Source organism: Erithacus rubecula (genome assembly GCF_903797595.1).
Source record: "Erithacus rubecula genome assembly, chromosome: 9".
Classification (NCBI taxonomy): Eukaryota; Metazoa; Chordata; class Aves; order Passeriformes; family Muscicapidae; genus Erithacus; species Erithacus rubecula.
The window spans coordinates 4571485-4592114 of NC_136660.1; the positions used below are offsets into that span (position 1 = coordinate 4571485).

Genomic DNA, 20630 nt, shown 5'->3' on the forward strand with positions numbered 1-20630 from the left:
TTCCTCTAATTGCATCAATAAGGAATTTCTGCTCCTCGTCTAATGAATGCCTTTTGACTACTTTCTGAAAGGCAACTGGATGGAGGGATAAACACTGGCACCTTTTGTATGAAGTCACATAAACAGGTTTCAATTGCTAGCTATCAGCCCTAGAAATGCTGTGTTATAATGCAGTACAGTAAATCCCACTGGACCTTTTTGTTTTTCATTTTTTACTAAGCCTGGGTTTCCCTCTGCTTTGCCCCTGGTGTGATACCTAAGGGTGCTTTTTAGTCTCTCTTGTGTTGGGCAGCAATCAGGCATTTTTTCAGAGCTGTTCCTGCACCATTTCTATCCTCAGACAACTCACAATTCACATAATGCTACAGTACCTGGGTCTCTACTTTGTTCTGTGCTCAAAAAGGAAATTTTAGAGCAAGGAATGGGGATGGGGAGGCACAGGGGGACACACTGAGTTTGACTTTTTTTTTTTTTTTCTATTGTTGTAATTTTTCTCCCTAATCAGAGGCACAGTTGATGCAGGTGCAGTGGATTACTTATGAAAGAAGTTTTCTATTTAAAAACAAGAGAGACTTTAATGAGATCAGTAGAGGGTTTGTACAATAGGTATTGTATTAAACCAGAGCTCAGGCTTCACATTGATTGCGGTATTTAAATTTCAATGAGTTGATTATGTATGAGAGTAAAATGACCAGTATTATGAATGTACAAAAAAGGGACATGGAAGAGCTGTGCCAGAAAAGTGAGAAAAACGTTCCCTTTATAGTCCCTAGAGTTCAATAAAGCACCACTATTTCCCAGCTTTTAAAAGCTCTTTTATCACAATGGTTCATACCTCGCATTCCCTGGAGCCTGATTTGTTATACGTGCAGGGTCCTGTTCCATTCAGCAGCATCTCACTGGTCTCAGTGTTGGTGGGTTTGTAATCTACATAAAATTCCTGTGTGCTTGGAGTCATTTGTTTCAGCGACTGTCTTTTCTTTTTCCTGTGCCTCCGCATGAGAGAGCGCTGCTGCAGCTGCTTCATGCTGGCAGGGTAGCGCTTCCACGACACATAGATCACCAGCAGGATCACCAGCACCGACAGGAAGAGAGCCACGCTGCCTGCTATGATCTTGTGGAAGGAGATGTGCTCTGTGTCATGCTCGGGCTCGGAGCTGGGCTCCGTGGCTCCCACAGTTGGGGGCAGAGGGGGCTTGCTGTCGTGTTTGGGCCTGGTGAGTTTTGGTTTAAACGTTGGCTTTGGGAGAGCTCGCGCCAGTTCAAACCTTTCCGTGGTACTCTTGCCACAGATGCTGTAGTTTTTCACTGCATCGATAACGTTCACCCCTTGCAGCTCTTTGGGGCTGGCACAAATAATTGTATTTTCCCTCAGCCCTTTGAAACTTTTAAGCCAGTTTACCAGAGAGCAAATGTTTCTGCTGCATTCCCATATATTCCCGGCAAGGCTGATGTCATTGAGAGATATCCAAGAATCCAAAATCTCTTGACCAATAAACGTGAGCTTGTTTGAATCCAGGTTGAGGCGCTGTAAATTGGGCACACACTGAAAAACACTGGGTCCACTGAAAGCTTCTATTTCATTGCCAGATAAATCAAGTCTTTGTAATGAGCTCCAGGTCCAGGACATAGTTTGTCCTATCACACTGATTTTATTCCACTGTAAATAAAGGTTTTGAAGGCTGACTAGCCTTGGAAAAAGTGCCAGGTTGAGCTTAGAAAATTGATTGTGCTCCAGATGAAGCTCTTTCAGTCTGATCATACCTGCAAAGACATTCCTGGCTAAACTTCGGATGCGATTATAACCCAGGTCCAACAGTTCAAGGTTCCTACAGTCCTGGAATATTCGAACAGGGATGGTTCTCAGGGAATTGGACCGCAAATGTAAACTCAGCAGCTTCCTTAAGCCCCTGAACTGTTCAGATCCCAGAGACTGCAGCTGATTGTATGACAGATCCAAATTCCGGAGATTTGTCACAGGTCTGAAGGTATTATTAAGAAAATAGGAGATTCTGTTGGAACTCAAGATCAACTCTTTTAGTCTGCGTATTCCACTGAAAGCATTTTCGTCAATATTGCTGATGTGGTTATGGTCTAAATAGAGCCAGGTGAGTTGATTAAGACCTTTAAATTGATTGTATTTTAGTTTTTGGAGGCTGTTATATCGAAGGGACAAACCTAAACAACCAGCAGATATACTTGAGGGAATCTCCTGCAATTTCTGAGATTCACAATATACCATTTTGCCTTCACACCTACAGCCCTTAGGGCATCCTCGTTCAGCAGAAGAAAGCATTGTCAGTAATACAGTAGGGGCTATTACCAGAGCTACAGCTGATCCGCTCAGTAGCCTAATTACATTGAAACCTGGAAATAAAAACAACTTAGAAAAGTTATCCCCCCACACATCAGTCATTTCTTTCAATCATGCTAAAATCTTGTACTTAACAATCATTTACACAGCCCTAGCTCGACTCAACTACTTTTCACGGTGGTTTATTTTTTTTTTAACTCAGCTTTTTCTTTTTCTTTTTTTTTTTTAATTTTTTTTTTTTCCCTTTAAGAATACCTTGATATAAATACTGAAAAACAGTTGGGTAAAGGGTGTAATCCCTAAGCCATTTAAGTATAATAACAAATCACAAGTCTATGGAGTAATTAAAGCACAGGCTATGCAGTAACTACGAACCGTAAATTAAAAAGATAACATGAAAAACATACCCATCCTTTGTGTTGTTCAAAGGTCGTCCTTAGGTCTTTTGTTTTTTGCTTAGTGTGCCACAAGCATGGCAGCCCCTGTCAGCTGCACTGTAGTGAGTCAGGGCTCGCTGACACCCAGGAAGAAAAATTGGACCCCTTGGGAGATGGACCGATTTTTGAACATTATTCTTTGCCAGCCGTGCAGAACACTCCAAGAATAAATCAATCCCAACACAGCATTCGCAGCAAAATGTCAAATTCTTCCTAGGTAATGGGATCTTCATGGATATCACGCTTTTGCATCTTTCTAGTTAGAACCTGGCTTTTAAAACCTTGCTTCGTAGCAGAGCATGTCGGTGGGTGCTGCCCGCAGCTCAGCCCCGGGAGCTGCCAGCGCCGTGCCCCACGGCCCCGCGGCTCCCTCCCGGCAGGAGCTGGGATCCGGGCAGGTGAGGGGAGCCCGGCAGGTGCGGGGATCCGGGAAGGTGAAGAGAGCCCGGGAGGTGCGGGGAGCCGGGCAGGTGCGGGGAGCCCGGCAGGAGCAGATGCTGGGATCCGGGCAGGTGCGGGGATCCGGACAGGTGCGGGGAGCCCGGCAGGAGCAGATGCTGGGATCCGGACAGGTGCGAGGATCCGGGCGGGTGCGGGGAGCCCGGCAGGAGCAGGTGCGGGGATCCGGACAGGTTCGGAGAGCCCGGCCCGGGACGCGGCCCCGGCGCTGCCGCGCTCGCATGCCGAGAGCTCCGGCCGGCTGTGGCGGGCTGGCGCCGGGCGCAGCCTTATGTAAAGCTGCCCCCAGCGGCAGCAGCACGGCGGGCATGTGCAGTGCCTGCCTTCCCCTGCAAATAAGCGAGCACTCCCGGGAGAGCGGCCGCCGCTCGCCGCGCAGGGGCAGCTCCGTGCGCGCTGCTGAGGGGTGCCGGACTGCTCCGACTCTCCCTGCCTGCTTGCGAGAGCTGCCCCGCATCCCTGAGCTGCTGAGACGTTCTTCTCTAGGGCTGACGTGACATTTATAGGATATAGATAGAAAATTTTGGTTGGAAGGATTTTTTTTCTCTACTGCATTAGACGTGTTCTCATAATCTTTTTGCAATCACTCGCTATTTTTCAGTGTCAGCCCCCTCAGTGTGTCTCTTATCAAATGCTTTGGTGTGGACACTATTTTTTGCACCACGAAAAATGTTTTTGGGGATGACATATTGCCTTTTTGCTTTCTTCTCTGTTAAAAGGCTCAGTGCCAGGAGGTTAGAAGAGAGTACTGTGCTCATTTATTTCCCAACTTGCTGTCACTTTGTTTCACAACAGCAACACTTCAACCACAGGCTCCCAGAACCTTTACAACACAGCGACTAAGAAGCTTGGTGTAGAACCTTAATGAGGTGAATTGTTTTCACTGTCACTTAAGACATGGACAGGATTTTATGTGAAGGTACAAGAATGCTGAGCTTTCTATATGTGTGATGCTCTACAGTCCTCATATATCACCAAGACAGCCACCTTGTCTTTCCTTAGTTTTGCCTTCACTGCATGCCGTAAGGAAGAACACATCCCCTCACCTGGGCAGAGCAAGGGTAAGATGGTGTTACAGCAAATACACCCCACTGCCAGTCTTCCTTCACTGAGAAATGTGTGACTTCATCACACATCACACACGTGGTCATGTGTGTGTGATCACACATGATGGTGGGCAAGTGGGAAATGCTGGCTCTCTGTGGTGCAAGGCCGAAGAGAAGTGTACTGTTCCTTAGGAGTGTGGAGTGCAGTCCTCAAATGCAGCCAGACAGTGCTGAGAACCTCTTTGCCTCTCTAGGGGAGAATCCTAACCCTTGGAATAATGTGATCTGGCTTTTCCCTAATTATTCACTGCTATGGGAATAGAATAACTTCAAATGAGGTGAAACCTAGAATTCCCCAGGCTACTATTCCACCTTTGGTAGTACTTAGGCTGTAGATGACCACAGGTTTAGAGTTACCACACTAGCATTAATGCACCAAACCAGGGTTCCAAAATGAGGAGTGCAGTCATTCCTGGTAACAGCTAGGGACATCTTTCATGTCAGAAGTGTCTTCCTGCATCATGGCACATTTTGTGAGAATTCTCTTTGGGACAGATTGGTGGAGAGGGAAAGGGTTAATTGTTCCATTAATCTCTGTCAGCATCACCATCTCTCATGCTCTGCTACAGCTTATTGGGGCTCTGCAGTCTGGTCTGTAGGGTCGAGGAGCCAGTGACAAACAGCAGAGTGCACTGGGCACTGAGCTGTTCTGCTGCCAGCAGTGCCACGTGCCAGCCTGTGTCCTGGTGTAGGCTTCCCATCACTGCCTTAGGGTGGCTCTGTTCTTGACAGAGCAGGAAGGAGACAGTTCAGACTTTGGGTAAGTCAATTTGTCTTTTGGAACTGCTGCTCTTCCTCTGTTGACAGCAGATGTCTGTGATAAGTAAACTCTTTTATGAAATGACTCTTTTTGCTTCCTAAACTTAAATGGCCTGAAATTAGGCCTGACCTGGTTCATCTGCTGTTTACACAGCATGTAAAACTTCCAATAACATCCAGATCCTTTCTTCTGAAGAATTGGTGCAACTGGGTGTACAGCTGGCACTCAGCCTTCTTCCCAATCTTCTCCTGTTCTCTGGCTTTTCCATTTTTTGTTTCTCTCCCTCTTCCACCTTGGCTATGGAGTTAACAAGTAACTTCTTGGCCGCCATGAGTCAGCAGAGCTTCAGCAGCTTTCCTAGGGTTTTAATAATTGCCAATATACTGGACTAATAAGAGGGAGCAGCCACTCTTTACCAAGAGTTATTTTCATTTTTCTGAAAGGGGTGAGACATCAAGACATGAACAGAGAGAGCATCAAATCTATGTTAATGGATTGCCAAATTGAATTTTCTTTACTGAGATCCTTTTTGAATTACACAAGCAGGAAAAGTGCCAGAGTCTGATAAACAGGTTTTTAAAATTACATTTCTGTATCTTTATATAGCAGAATAAGTTCTTCTCCAGTTGTGGAAATAAAGCTCCCAGTATGAAACAAATCCCAGTGTGAAACATTTCTTATAAAATTTCAGACAGATCTGGCCATATGAACTATTACCAATAGAGAATTAAGTTAAAGCTGTGTTTTACATGAGAAGATACCTTTGCCTTGTATCAGCTACACCTTGTCTATCAGTGCACCCCCATTGGGTTACCATTCAACTCATGGAACTGAGAAATGAGACCTTGAGGCCCAAGTGTTTTCTTCTCTTATGGACAGGATGGTTTCCATTAGAACTGATCCCATGACTCTGAGTGCCCAAGACCCAGGAGTTTGCTGACACCTCAGTGTGAATTTAGCTCTGTGCATGCATCCTGCAGGACAGCTGCTGTGGGCACAGGGCATTGTGAGCTCACCTCTGCATCATTCCAGGTGTCCTGTCCTGAACAGCACTTCCCAGTCAGGAGCAGCAGTCAGAAGGTGCAGGTGACCCAAGGCTCGGTGACTTTGTGCTGACTGAACATTAGTGCTCAGGAACAATGTTATTCCATCTGACTGACAGAAAAGTATTTTAGCCAATTCTGCAAAGAAAAACTTCTTATGAAAAATATTTTATTTATTTGTTTAGTCTTGAACACAAAGTTCAAGTCCATGTTTTGGGATTTTAGCCTTAAACATAAACTGAGATACCACAAAACCTTAGATGCTTATAAGTTTTGAGTTTTATGACTCTATGATCACTCTATGTTTTTTTTTTCCCCTGGGCTTTTTCTGAGGGGAAAATGGCATAGATCAGGAAATACAGTGGCAAATGTGTTACTAGATATGCCTTAACATCCATCCAGATGAAAGGAGATGTGTTGGGCAGAGCCTGTGATGAACAGGACAGAGAAATTCAGAGTTGTTTGGAAATTAGGCACTGTGCTAAGGTAGTGATAGTCCAGATTTTTCTCTTGGTGCTAAATATTCAGTAGGTTTTCTATCTGGATACTATTCTAGATTGATTTCACTACTACCTGATTTTGCACTAATTTGCTTTAATTAATTTCATGTTTGGTTTTGGGTTTTCTCACCTGGTTAAATTACAGAGTATTTTCTTTTTCCGTTAATTCTGGCTTAGTTCTCTGTACCTAGATGCAATTTCCCTATGGAAAGCTTAGTATGAACTGCAGTCAAAATAGTAAAGGGTGGATGAAAAGGTGGCATTCACTGTGAAAGCCTGTTCCTCTACAGATCTGCTTTGGAACTGAAACTTTTCACAGAGAAAAGGGGAATGAGCAAATTGTGCATTTGTTAGGATTGTGAGAAGGCACCTGTAATAGCCAGGTACATCTGTTTGCTAAGTACATTTGAGAAGGGGGGGTGACAGAATTATCAGGCGTCAGCAGAACACGGGTGAGGGGGCAGGGAAGGGATGTAAAGTGCAAAGGGATGTAGAGTGTAAGAAAGCAGGTGCTAGTGGGGTTCCATGCAAATCCGTCAGAAGCCTTCCCCTGTTCTGTCACATGGTTCACCTTAGCCTTGCTCAGGATATTCCATGCTTACTCTTTAAAGAGGAAAAAAAAAAACAAAAACATTAAAAGGTTTCTGTTACTCCCATGAGAAGTACATTCAGGAATGCAGTGTGAGCTTTTCTAGACACATGGCACAAACTTTGGAATTGAGACTAGACCAGTATACAGGTTTTCCTGCTCCCAGACAGAGCTCTTGGGCCTGGAAGTGCCTTTCTCTGTGAATCACACATCCCTTTGGGGACCTGTACTTAGCAAGTGCCACGCTGTGTTCTGTTTGGGTTTATGAAGTGACACCATGTGTCATTCCCTTGACTTTATTCCCCTATGAAGAAGTCAGGAGTCAGCTGGGTTCGCAGGAGTAGCTTGCTCTAAATGGTACTGTAGTGTGCTATCTCAGTATCATTAGCAGAGATAAGTCTAATAAAATGTGCCTGCAATCTTGGAGCCGGTGATTAAATGAAGCTGCTGTTCCATGAGGATCAGATTAGAGCTGGGGGCGTGGAACTCCCAGTGTAAATATCAGAGCGTGGGACGGCACAGGGAAACTCAGGATGCAGCGTTGGCTGGAGGCAGGCAGAAGGAGAGGGAACTGTGAGAGAGCCAGGCTCAAGGAACATGCAGGCAGGGGAAATCGAGGCAACAGAACATGCTCTGAAGAAATAGGAAAGAGGATTGAGACTAGAGAGGATCTTATCCCAGGAATTGGTCTGTACTGCCCTTGGGATTTGTCTTTACAAGCAAGCTGTGGGTCTGCTAGGAGACAAAATTAGCACTGAGAGGTAAAAGAAACAATGGGAAGGATCCCACTGATTGATGAATGGAATGAGAGATACTTGTCTTTACAAACAAACTGTAGGTTTGCTGATAAATGAACTTGGATACTGATAGATGAAAGAAACAATGGGAAGAAGCATAAATCCCATAGGAATTCCACTGATTGACACAAAGAGAAGAAAAGGAGAGGAGTTATACATTAGAAGGGAGTCTCAGGTATTAGACTTTTGGGAAGTCTGTAGTTCTCAAGTACCTCAGCCAGTGGGGAAAGAGAGAGGGACATGTGGCTGGGAAATGAGGATAAAAGGAAGCTCCTTTGTTCAAAAATTTGAGAGACCCCAGAGGAAATGCCCAATGGCCTCTCCCTTTATTTGAAAAAAGTAAGGGGACCTCTCTGTCTTGGTTTTGGGCACAAACCTCTGGTGTTTGTGGATTCGTTTTCCTGTCAAGGGCAGGGAGCCTGTGCTCCAGAGACACGACATGAGATGCAAAGCTATCATTTTACTTACTCTCTGAAATTGGTACGACCACTTCTCTTTCAGTGGATTCAGTGTTGATCCATTCAGGCTTATCCTCCAGCATCTTCCTGAAAAGTTATAATATGAGTAGAAGCAGCAGAAGGTGCTGAGGATGAATGACCACCACAGAAGCAGAAATTAATTACATCTTCCACATAGTGCTTCAACCTGCAGAGCATAAATGGTGCCCAGCCTAAGTGCCTGGAGATGTGTAGGGGCGATATGCAAGGCCCTGTTGAGATTGAGAGATTGGTCAGAGCAAACCCAACCTTGTTGCTAAACCTGCTGTACCACAGGATGCCACTGCTGGGAGAATGCTCCCGTCTGATTGTCCAGACAGCACTGCCAGCGTTTGTGAGGCTGACCGCGGAGACATCCTCAGGTACCACCATGATGCCTGCCTGTCTGGGAGAACCATTTGTGTCTGTCTTGGTTTAAAAGACAAATATCTGCCAAGGAAGGTGGAAATTTCCTCCAACGGGAAGGTGTCCCCTCCCTTTGAAAATTATGGTGCTTCCAGGCAAAAGTATGGGAAAAATGAATAACAGTTCTTTACTAAAATATATACACACACACATATTTGTAACGAAAAGAACAACAATAAAAACTATAAAAAATAAAACCGAAGAACCCCAGTCACGGCCATTTCCCGTCCGTTCAGCATCTTCCCATTCGGCCCAGCCGGCAGGGGGCGCTGTTGGCGCGGTGCTTCCCTCACAGCCCCGGGGCACACGGGTGCGGTGCCTCCCTCACACCGGCGGTGCCTCCCTCACAGCCCCGGGGCACACGGGTGCGGTGCCTCCCTCACACCGGCGGTGCCTCCCTCACAGCCCCGGGGCACACCGACGGCGGTCCGGTTCTGGCCAGAGGGAAAGGAGCGAGCTCTGAGCAGGTGCTGTCGTGTTGGAAAGAACAGGAACAGAAACAATTGACTAAAGATAGCGTGGTGGTAGTGCCAGCCATGAAACCGTTTGCACAGTTTTGTTGTTCACCAAACTTTAGACCTTTTCAGTGCTCCATGTGTATATGTAGTTAAAATTTACCCTGAGGGCAGGCCTTGGCTCCTCAGCTGTTCCCTCTGCCCTCATGCCTTTTATACTCCTGCCTTTACATCTCTGAGGGATTAGTATTTGACATTTGCACAGCATGGAGCACACATAGATGATGCATGTTCACACATTTCGTCGGGGTTTCAGACCTGTGCCCTGCCATGCATTTAACTCCGTGGGGCTCCAGATGAAGCTGCCTTGATATCTCACTGTGTGCTGAGGCTGTCAAATTTACTATTCTGTCAGCTCAGCCCTGTTGGCTGCAGTGGCTCCTTGACTGCTGGAGGAAGGCAGCTGGCACGAACTTTCATTATAGGAAACCCACGACATCCACATCATATCAGAAACCACTGTAACTTGTTTTCCAAACTTGGGCTTTTATTCTAAATTTTTGGGGTCTCGGTATCTTCACTTAAGAGAGAGGAATACTGACATGTAATTATTCTCTAGGCTTATCAGTATAATAGATGATTTGCCTGACTTTTTGTCTGATACATATAACCTTTCCATCAGTTAAGCTGTCTGTTCCTTTTTGGAATTCCAGCACAGGTTATTCTGTATCTGCTGTAATTTTTATTGCTTGTTATGTGTATAGTTTATTTTGATGCCCTTTTTCAAGCTCGAGTGGCCAAATAGCAGAATTCCGTGCGAGGACAGTGCAGCTGTCAAATACAGAAGCACATACTTCTATTTAAAATGCAGAGTTATCTTATATCTGTGGTTAATGTTTGCCAATATCTGTTCACTTATATAACCTTTCTAATGTTAGAAATGTTAGAGTACCATTTTGAAAATTACTTCAATATTCACTGAATATTACCTTTAATTTTCCTGTAATATAAAAATTGCAATAGACACATTTTGAGCTTCTTGAAACAAAAGGTATATGTAGCAGTATTTCTTAGGCTCAGACCTGAATTAGTAAAAGATGTTTATTGGGTACTTCCTAGGCTTACTGCTCTTAACAGGCATACAGGAGGGCAGAGTAGAATGGTTTCATTTGACATGTTGAAATGTTCTAAAATAATCTCCAGTCTCTCCTTTTACTTGCTTACTCATGAAAAGCTCTACAGAGAAAGAAGCATTCCATTTTCCTCTGTTAGGACTACTGCTTGGAGTTTAGGGTAAGTCTGTGACTTCCAGCCTGAGACAGTCAGAGTGATGTGCTATTAGACAGCATTAGTAACATTTTGAAGAGAAAACTAAACATGACAGTTGAGCAGATTTGCAGCTGAAAGAGGAAAACATGAACAAAGTTAAGAAGCATATAATTGTGCTCATTCCCACCGTGACTAGCATAGCAATGATTTATTCCAAGTGGCTGCAGTTGCATGCTTAGTCTCTTCCTTCTCTGGCTTCAGCCTAATGCTGTTTACTGCCATTTTCCTGCAAAAAGAACTTGATTCTCTTTTTCATCAAAAGTTTCAGATTTCTGTGGCTTTTAGTCGTTCAGTTAAGTATTTTTCAGTGAAGCAAGCTATGGCAGCGTGTAGGTATTCCAGCTTTGGTAGCCTGGTGTTCCTGAGAAGGCTCAGAATGTTAAATTATGTTGACAGTCTTAGTTAACCAGGCTGCCATCAGCTGCTGCTTAGGCAGGGGTCACTCATCCATGCCAGTAATGGTGGACTAAAACTTTACGATTTAAGAGAAAATAAAATACAGGCAGATATGTTTTGGCTGTTCCATTCTGTATTTGCCATCCTTCTTTGTCTTTTCCCATTGGGATGCCTGGCAGACAGAGCCCTGAAGAAACCACGTGTGATTTAAATGACCTATTAGCTCATCTTTTCATGTCTACCCAAGACAATCGTCTTAAATTAAATGTGATTAAATACAGATATTAACCATATGACCAAACCCCCAGCATAATTGGGTAATTAAAAAAAAGTGCAACAGACTCCCATATAATTAATTAATAAATAAAAAAACATCAGGGTTCCTGCATATTTCTTTTGGGTTCAGTGGCAATGTACTGTACTGTTTATTAAAACTAAGTGTCTTTCACCCAGTGGACAGGACAGCAAACAAATGACAAACCAACTCAAAGTGCCTCAATACATGTGTAAAACAGTAAATATCTGCAAACTGTTAATTGCTGATGGGCACAGTGCTGAAGGGTAGGGGAGAGGAAGCTGACATGAAGAGAAGAATTGGAGTTTTCACTCTCTCTCCTGTTTCTTGCAAGAATATTAGGATAGGCATGTTGTATTTTTGTATTTTGTATATCCTTCTGTCCAGCATTCTGTATCTCCTAAGTAGATAAGAGGCTTAAAAGCACCTTTTCCTCTTGCAGCTTAGTTGCCTACAGTAGGTGGTTAGCAAGCAAGAAATGCTGCAGTTGATGACCAGGTAGAGGCTGTGGCCAGTCCATGTGGTAGAGACAGGAGAGCTGAGCCTGAGTGAGTCAACAGCTTCATTTTGTGTCCCTGAATGGTAGCAGGAACTGAGAGAAAACAGAAACACTCACAAGCATGGACTCGGTTTTAAAACCATTTTGCCTCCAGGCAGGCAGAAAGCAGGGGCACCTCCATCCACGTGCTCTTAAAGGGAGCCTCTTCTGTCACAGTATGTGACAGGAAGATCTTCTGTGTGTGTCATGGGGACATGGAGTGGTGCTTGCTTTGGTCTTCAGCAGATGTTTGTGTCATCATTTATTTGTGATTTAGATTTACCAGGTGAAATCCAGAGCAGAATAGGCAGGTGCCAGTATAATTAACACAACAAAAATGCTTGCTGGGGCCATTTCTGCTGCTCTGAGTTGATCAGTTTCCTGTGTTTCTTTGTAAGTTTGTAAACTTCTAGGAAACAAATGCACTTCATTCTATGAATGCAGGACTAAAAAGAACCCAAATCCCAAGATAACTGTGTACAAATCTAATATACAGAGCAACTGTAAATAGAGTGGTGCTACAGTTTTATTTCGTTTGAAATTCATAAGAGAAGTAGGAAAGAACTTTTCAAAGCAAGCCAAGGATAGCTTTGCTTTTTTATTTGTGTCATTTGTGCATGTCTCATTTCAGCTGTACAGTTTAGTTCATTCTATGGTAATTGAACCCCACAGTAGAATTCCTGAGGGACTTCTAAGGTGATGTGCTATTGAAGTGCATTAAAAGTTCTAAATACAAGGGATATTTAGTAAAAGCTAAAAGACATGAAAGTCACACGTTTCAATATACAACTAACAGAAAGTAACTAACAGGTTGTAGGAAAAGCAAAAACCAAGGTACCATATGGCCATGTTACTGAATAAGAAAGATCTTTGCAGTTTTCTTTAAAATACCCAGGACTTGCTGCTCCGAGACAGAAAGCTGGAAGAGATCCAGTGCTCTTATCTGACATAGCAATTTCAATGTTCTTCTCAGTGTGATTTAAAGTCAAGTAGAAATACGCTGTTGGAATTGAGATATTTGTAAACGGAGAAAAGTCTTGGAGTTGTGTTGGACCTGCTCAGAGCATTTCCAAAAAGAAAACTCTAAATGTCCTTGAATGCATTTGCTCCTTACATAAATACCATGGTATTTGGAATTCTGTATCAGATACTTACTGATCAAAAGATTAACATTTTACAAAAGACAGTAATTAATATGTTCATGGAAAAGACCAGGATTTAATATTTCACCCTTTCATAAACACAGAAACATGAGAGAAATAATGAGTGCCAGCATCTGTAACAGTTGAGATGCAGACTTAATTTTGATAAAATTTGATTTTAATTGTTTTTGATTAAATTATTTTTCATTAAAAACAAAGTTTCACCCAAATTCAGCTTTAGAAATGGTTTCCAATAACTGTTACTACTGAGGTTATTCACAAAGTCCAAATCTGCCACTGCCCATTCCTAATGTGGTGGGAATTGCCATGGTACTGACAACCTTCAAACTTGGATCTTCTGCTTGAAAAAGGATCAAGGATGCAGAAAGCAAGAGAATTCCGACTCTTTGTAGGGTTTTTTTCTGTCAAATGACTTAACTGCTGACAGAATGACTTATGTGAGTGTGGTTCAGTAGCAGAATTTCACAAAGGGAGGGGATTCTCCCTTGGTATATTTTTCTCTCTTTTTGAATAATAAATCTCAGATCATATAATGAAATAATACAATCTGTTACATGAGAAGATCAAGGGCTGGAGAGTTGCTGATCTTAAGTATGTCAAAATTAGCCTCTTGGATCTTCAGCATCTAGTTTGATAGGTATGCCAGTGACCTTTCTTCTGTTGCTGTTCTTTTTCTCAGCTACTGGAAATACTTTACAACTGTTTTGTGTTTTGTTTTGTTTTCAAGTGCTTTTCTAGGACATTTGTATTCTTTGCCTAGGTTGCCAGTTACCTGGTATTTTTTACTTTAGGCCACTTGCAGCAGAAATGTATGAAATGCCTGACATCCCACTGTGCCTAGAATGTATTTGAAAAAGAGTAAATGTTTTTAGTGCTTTACAAGTTTGCACCCTCTGCCTCTTTTGCTGCTGTTTGTCTTTTGCTTTCTGCACAATTGGCTTGGCACCATGTGCTGCTGCCTTGTCAGAGGCTGGCTCCAAGTGTTGTGTGTGTCTGTGCTGCCTTATTTTACTAGCCACACTTTAATGCAGAAGCAGCCAGCAGCAGCAAAGGAATCTACTCTGTTTCAGTTCCCATTCTTTCTATTGTTATCATTCAGGAAAGGCAGAAACCACATAGGAAAGCATTTATAAATTCATTAGAGAGTTTCTCATGTTCTGAAACACAAATGAATTTTAAAATTATGGAAAGCTGAGCATCATTATATGGAGTGCTGCACTATTTCAGCACTTTCCAGGAGTGCTGATGAACAGGAATAGCAGTGGGTTGGATAGGGATGTGGATGGCAGAGCAGCAGTGTCCTCTCACACCTATGGATATGGCTCTCAGAGGTCATTAGCAGGAACTTACTGATCAAGTTTAACAGTTTAACATAACAGTTGCTGGGCCTATGTTTTGCTGATTTTTGTTCCTTATGGAATTAATTGCTGTCTCTGCTTGTCTCTAATTTGTACTTTACATGATCAGAACAGAGGTCAGAGGTAAGTCTTCCATGTAGTCACGTTTGGGTAGGTTTACTTCTGACATTCAGGGTGATTCATCTATCACATTTTATACTGATTCCACTCATGCATTTTGAATTTGAGCATAATAATTCCCTAAGAGCTTGTGAGTCTGCATTAGACATGCTTGTGTGTGCTGTAGGTAGTGTCTTTATAAGTCTAATAAAATCTGAAATGCAGATATTCTGTTTTCTTGGAGTCTAAGACTATAGGAGTTGTTGGCTTTGAAACAAAATGAATAAATGGGAACTCACTGTAAAGTGCTGCTGCCTCTCCTGAGTTTTGCCGTTACCTTTATTTAATGGAATAGGTTTTGACATCCATCAGGCAGCTGTTCTGGCTTCTCATTCTCTTTACTTCCCCATGAAAGGGAATTATTTTATGTGATGAAAAAGCAGTATGACTCTTCTGTTAAATGCAGTCTGCCTGCTGAAGTCAGGAGCCATGAAAACACCACACAGCTGAAATGTTCTTGGCTCTGGTACCACAAGGGGTGTATACTGTTTAGTCTAAACACACTGGCATGGAAGATGTTCCTCTCTTGTAGGTAGCTGTCCCTCATGCTGTTGAATGTCTTCCTGTAGGGTTAGGGAGACAGGCTCCAACATTGTGTCTCCATTTGCATCTCAATTAACTTGGAACTGAAGCAGGTAACTTATGTGACATTCTGAAGGGGAGCTTTTGTGTCCTATTATTCTTCATTAGTACTCTGGGGGGAAAGAGGCTGAGAGGGTAAAAACTCTTGTTGGCAAGGTTCATTTGTGCAGAGTGGATGAGAATATAGGATGGCATGTTTCACCCTCTGAGCCCTCCTTGGGCCCACAGTTGCAGGTCAGTGGGAGCTGTGCATATTCACCCACATCACACCAGGGTGTGTGTAGTTCCTGTGGTACAGGTACCAGCTGTCAGGTAGCAGCCCTCATGTTCCTCACAGCCTCATGTCAGTGCTGTTCTGGGACTTGAGGTGTTCTCTTTCTGCATGCTATGTCTGTCAATCAGTATATCAATCCAAGCTGAATCACCTTCTAATGCACAAAGAAGTAATTAAACATCCACACGATCTTTAATACAGGAGTTTTACTCTAGCAGACCAGGGACGTGTTTTGATTTGTGGAAGACTCTTGCGAAATGTATTGCTCTGGAAAAAGATTACAAAGGAAATGCAATAATCCTTTTATCCGGGTCCTTGACTTTCCCATTTAGTTCTAGCTGGAACGGTGATGGATGCTTTTGCCAAAAGTCCATGGGCACAGATGGGACCCAGGCAAGGGTACTGAGATGCTGCCCAAGCCCCTTTCCATCACTCCCAGCAGTGCTGGCTGACTGGGCAGCTCACAGGTGGCTGGAGCTTGGCCAGTGGGACACCCATCTATCAGATGAGCTGGAAGGGGCATCTAGGCAGCTACAGGCCTGGCAGGTGTAGGCTGTACAGGATCAAGTGCAGATCCTGCCCTTGTGTTACAACAGCCCCTGCTTTCACACCTGGGATCTCCCAGAGGTTATAATTAGACAAAATGTTTGGAATGAGCTAAGGGTAAAAAAAGACAACAGTTTTGATTTAAGGCACTGAATGGTTAACCTTCCTTCTTTTATTTCTTCTGTGCCAGATAAAACTCCCACCACTTCAGTGTTGCCATGCAATAAATTTGTTTTGTTGGGTTTTTCCCCTCCTTTGACTTGATGATTCATTGAGATCAAACATTTGTCAAACTGCACTTTTGAAATTTCTGTTTATTATTTTTCTATGCTTGGTATTTTGAGAGCTGCTGGAAAAAACTGAATTTTCACCAGGCTAATTCTCATATTTTCTACAATTAATTTTATTGAAAGAAATGCAAGTTTCAAAAATGTTGGATTTTTTTTTTTCTTTTTTTTTGTGTTAGACAACAGGCAAAGGAATGTATTTGCTATTGAGCTTGAGTGACTGCTCAGGACATCTAACATGCAATGCTCCTCTCCTCAGGTGTTTGGGTTTTTTCTGTCTTGGGTAGCGTTTTTTTAAAGCTGTTGTTTCATTCTGCTCCTTCTCTATGCCTGCATCCAGCAACCTCACCCTAAGAGCCCTAATTACCTCAGTTGGGGTGCAGAAGAGGCACAGAGCGGGGAAAGAATAGCTGGACTGAGAGGGATCAAAGGAGCTGGCATAAAGGAGTTCTGGATTGTAGGCATTGTGGAGTTAGGGTAGAAGGACATAAATCCAGATGCTACAGAGGCAAAAGTATAGGAGAAAGCAAAGGAGACTGCTGCATCTAGAAGAATATTTTTGGAAGAAAGCAGAAACAGGACCTCTGATAATAAAAACAGAAATCCACTTCTTTAGCACCAAGAAGCCATGAGTAATTGTCTTTAATGAAAAATCCTGGTTCTTGAAAATGAGAAACTGAGGCAGTTTAGGCAGAAGATTAGGAGGGAACTCTGTCAGACAGGGTTTGCAGTAGGAAAGGAAAATCCGTGCATGGATTAGGATTGTTATAATTCTGGAATGGACACCTCCAGGAAGGGTGAGAGCTGGGGAGAAGGTTGTGGTATTGAATTGAAGCAAAGAGTTTGTACAAAACAAGTGGGTTTGGGACAAGGGACAGGTCTCAGAAAATATGGTCTGGTCAACTTACACCAAGACCCTGTTTTCAGGTAATGACACAAACAAAAGGCTGTTTGCACACTGCAGAAAGGCTCAAGGCCATTTATTTTATATATGTCCACAGGACCTCTGCTATTTTAATAGAAGGACTCTGCTTTTGTTAAACTCGTGCCAGGATTCAGGTAGTACAAAGGTATCAGTGCCAGGTGCTGTCCTTGGGACACAGTGACCCCATGCACCCCGACAGGCTGGGGGCAGAGTGGCTGGGAAGCTGCCTGGTGGGAAGAGACCTGGGGTTTATCCTTTGGACCTCAGCACCTCTTAGGAGTAAAGCATTTACAAGGTGAGGGGGGAAAATAGTCACAGGAATGTGCTTGCCTCATTTATTGTAGGTTAAAAGTGAGCTCGGGGGAAGTTGTCACTTCCCAGGAAGTTGGTGTATGGGAGTCCTTGGATGCATTTGCTCAGGAAATGGTCTCCCATCATTGCTACAATGAACTGGCAATGGCTGATGTTGCACTTCTGTGCAACCCAAATCCAGCTGTGTTCTGCAGCCAGACATTGAGCCAAGTCTGGATAGTTTAATATTCTAGTTGTAATTTCAGCTGAACACCACTGCTGGTATGATTGTTGTATAATGATTGAGGTGGATGTGTTTGGTATTCTCAGACACTCAGTGGCTGTTGATTAGGGCTTTCATATAACACAGACTAGAGAATAGGTGCTGGTGGCCTTTCTCTGTTGGGAGGTCATGTAATCTTTCAGTTTAATGAAACCATTTGGGTATACTGAATAAGAGAAAATCAATTTTTGAGGTATTGATTGGAACAAAATTCAAAAGGTCAAGTATAATGCTTGATCTTGGAATCTCTGGCTTAATACTTAGTTCAGGTAGGTATTAAGTATTAGGCTTGGCTGTTCATCATTTATCAGGATTGGAAATAGGGAATGAAATGCTGCTTAAGGCAAGAGTGGCTGGCTTTTTGTATTTAGGACCACTGAACGGGGAGTGTTCAAGGATGAAATGGTTCTGGTTTTATCAATCTTCTTGCAAGCATACCTTCAAAACACAAGTTTTTTGTTTAGGTCTTTAGTGTTGAAATTGTTAGCTGGAGCAGAGTTAGTGGACAGTATGCAGAAAGGGTTAACAGCAGCCCTGTGAGTTAATGGTATCACTGAAAAAAAGACATAACAGATGTTGTCAAAAGATAACACACCAAGAGTGACAGATATGGTAGTTCTTTTCAGAACTGCTCATAGACTGACCTTCTGTACAGCTTGATGGTTTGACATCATTGATCCATATTGATTTCATTGGGGAGTTCAGAAGAGTTGCTGCCATTATGTAATTAGTGCTCAGCCTCAGTGCTGTTAGAATTGCAATGCTTCACTTTCACTGTGTTTTATACCCTGATAAATCAGGGGAACCTGCCAGTGCTACCTAAGGTTGGCCTTAGCACAGAGAGGAGAAGAATATTTGACAGCAGACAGACAATTAGAGGAGGAGGAAAACCTAGGTATTCTTTGGATCTCAGTTCTTGGCATGTTTACATCTTTGACTCAAAATATTGTCCCACATTCTGTGATGATGGATTTTTGAGAGATTTCTTTGGAATCACTAAATGTTTAGTAGTGTTTTATTACTGCTTCTCTTTTCAGAGCTATAACTGTTTATTGATTGAAGTGAGCATTTCTCTGTCCATCTTCGCTGTTTTACTTCATGATAGTACCTAAGGATGTGAGCCTGTTTCTTTATTGGTACAGAATGCTCATCTCTAGGACTGCACATCCCATAGGGTCCTACCCTCCATCACAGTGGTTGTCTTCTCCCTTAGTTGGGGTTATGGCAGTAGACAGCTTGAGAGACAGAAAGACATGGTGAATAGGCTCCAGCAAGGGAAATCAAATTGTCTGCCTGCATGGAATGAGTTAAACTTCAGTTCTGAATCTTTAAAGCTCTGTTTATCCTGCAGCGAGAAAAGGTTCTTCTCTTTAAGGGAAGTTAAAATTGTTCAATGGGAATAAAACTTTTATGGCAGAAATTGTTCCCTGAGGAAGAATGGAATTATAAGAACACAGACTTGCCTGCCAGTCTTGTCTCTGTGGGAATGACACCTTGTATAAACAGCATTTGTTCCTTTCTGAGTGTGTATTAAAGTGATATCTTTGGACACTTGTGGTGATAGAACTCTCAGACCACAGCCAAATTGCCTCCCACAGTGGAAGGTATTTGAATAGAAATAATTAGAAAAAGTTCTGTTAAAAACATTTTTGTGACGGGGTTTTGCTATTGCAGCAAAAGGCAATTCATTCCTCAGACTGTAGAAAGGTATTTACTTTAAAATCAGTTGGAAAACTGGATTTAACTAACAGCTAATAAACACAGAATTAATAAAACTAATGTACTTATAAAACAATCTTAATGTATTACACACATTGCAGTAGCACTTTCAGATGACATTGAATTTTACAATGTATAATGTTTGAATACATACATCCCTGAGATTGCAAAGAGCTCAGTATTATTGCAAAATAGGCTACTCTGGTAACAATAAAAAAACCCCAGTGATTTTATTGTTTTGTTTAGATTCCAAAAATCAGAGGTGAGGAACAAGATAATAGTTCCTAGATTTTATTGGTAAATTCCTCATCTGCCTTAGTGTGACTGAGTTAATAACAGATAAATGGTTTGTTGCTGAAGTGAGGGAGGATGCTTTAGAAGAGGTTCTGTACTGAGAGGTTTATTTTTCTTTCAAGGAAGATGGTATTAATATAAATCATATTAACTTATTAATGTTAAAAAATACAGCTTTAAATGTCACCAGTGCTTTTAAAAAAGTTTTAAGTTAAAAAAAATTAATTTTTAAAATGAAATTAAATAATTCATGTTTTTTTCTGCTGTAATAGAAATACATTTTTGTTTACTGGCTTGACAAGCTAACATTGATTGAATAGCTAACCCATCTGATTTCCTCTAATAGCCAGAGAAATTAAACTTGGTATTTTGTATTTGCCACGTAAGCCAAGATGCTGTGTCACAAATCTGTGTCACTTCAGAGAGATGCATTCATTAAATCCTCTGGGTGCCAGAGGGCATTGGCTGTGATCCTTTGGTTGGCCAGCCCAGCTCTCCAGTGCTGATTCCCCACTCGGGGCCAAAGTCAGGTTTTAGTAGAAATAGTTGCAGTCTCGGCAGTGTGGAAAGCTTAATGAGGTTTAGGATGGCAGATTTCAAGTCTCCGTTCCTCAGTCACTACCACAGATGTTATAACTGTATCCAGCTCTACCATTGTGTAGTCTGGAAACTTTCTTCTAAAGTAGGCAGAGGTTATTTGAATGTTTGATTCTTACCCTAGGAGCTGGAAGTTAAATAGGGAAAAAACCCCAAATATTATAGAAATAACCTTGTGATTACATTTCATAAAGTATTTAAAGTATTTGAAAATATTAGCATTGGTGTTTAG

The 20630-nt window shown here is 42.5% G+C and overlaps 2 protein-coding genes across 7 annotated transcripts in view; one reads left to right on the plus strand and one right to left on the minus strand.

The window, feature by feature from the left end:
* Positions 1–3431, minus strand: part of LRRTM3 (leucine rich repeat transmembrane neuronal 3) — a 70503-nt gene extending 67072 nt beyond the window's left edge. The window contains exons 1-2 of one of the 2 annotated variants that reach the window (XM_079312301.1): positions 2722–3431; positions 51–2367 (exon numbers count right to left, since the gene is read on the minus strand). In XM_079312301.1, the coding sequence (XP_079168427.1) occupies positions 830–2367; positions 2722–2725 (1542 nt within the window). In that variant the 5' untranslated portion in view covers positions 2726–3431 and the 3' untranslated portion in view covers positions 51–829. Of the gene's footprint in view, positions 1–50; positions 2470–2721 lie in introns of those variants that run through there. The other variant, XM_079312300.1, reaches the window with a different exon arrangement.
* CTNNA3 (catenin alpha 3) overlaps positions 1–20630 on the plus strand; it is a 374030-nt gene that overhangs the window by 167303 nt on the left and 186097 nt on the right. The window lies entirely within an intron of this gene.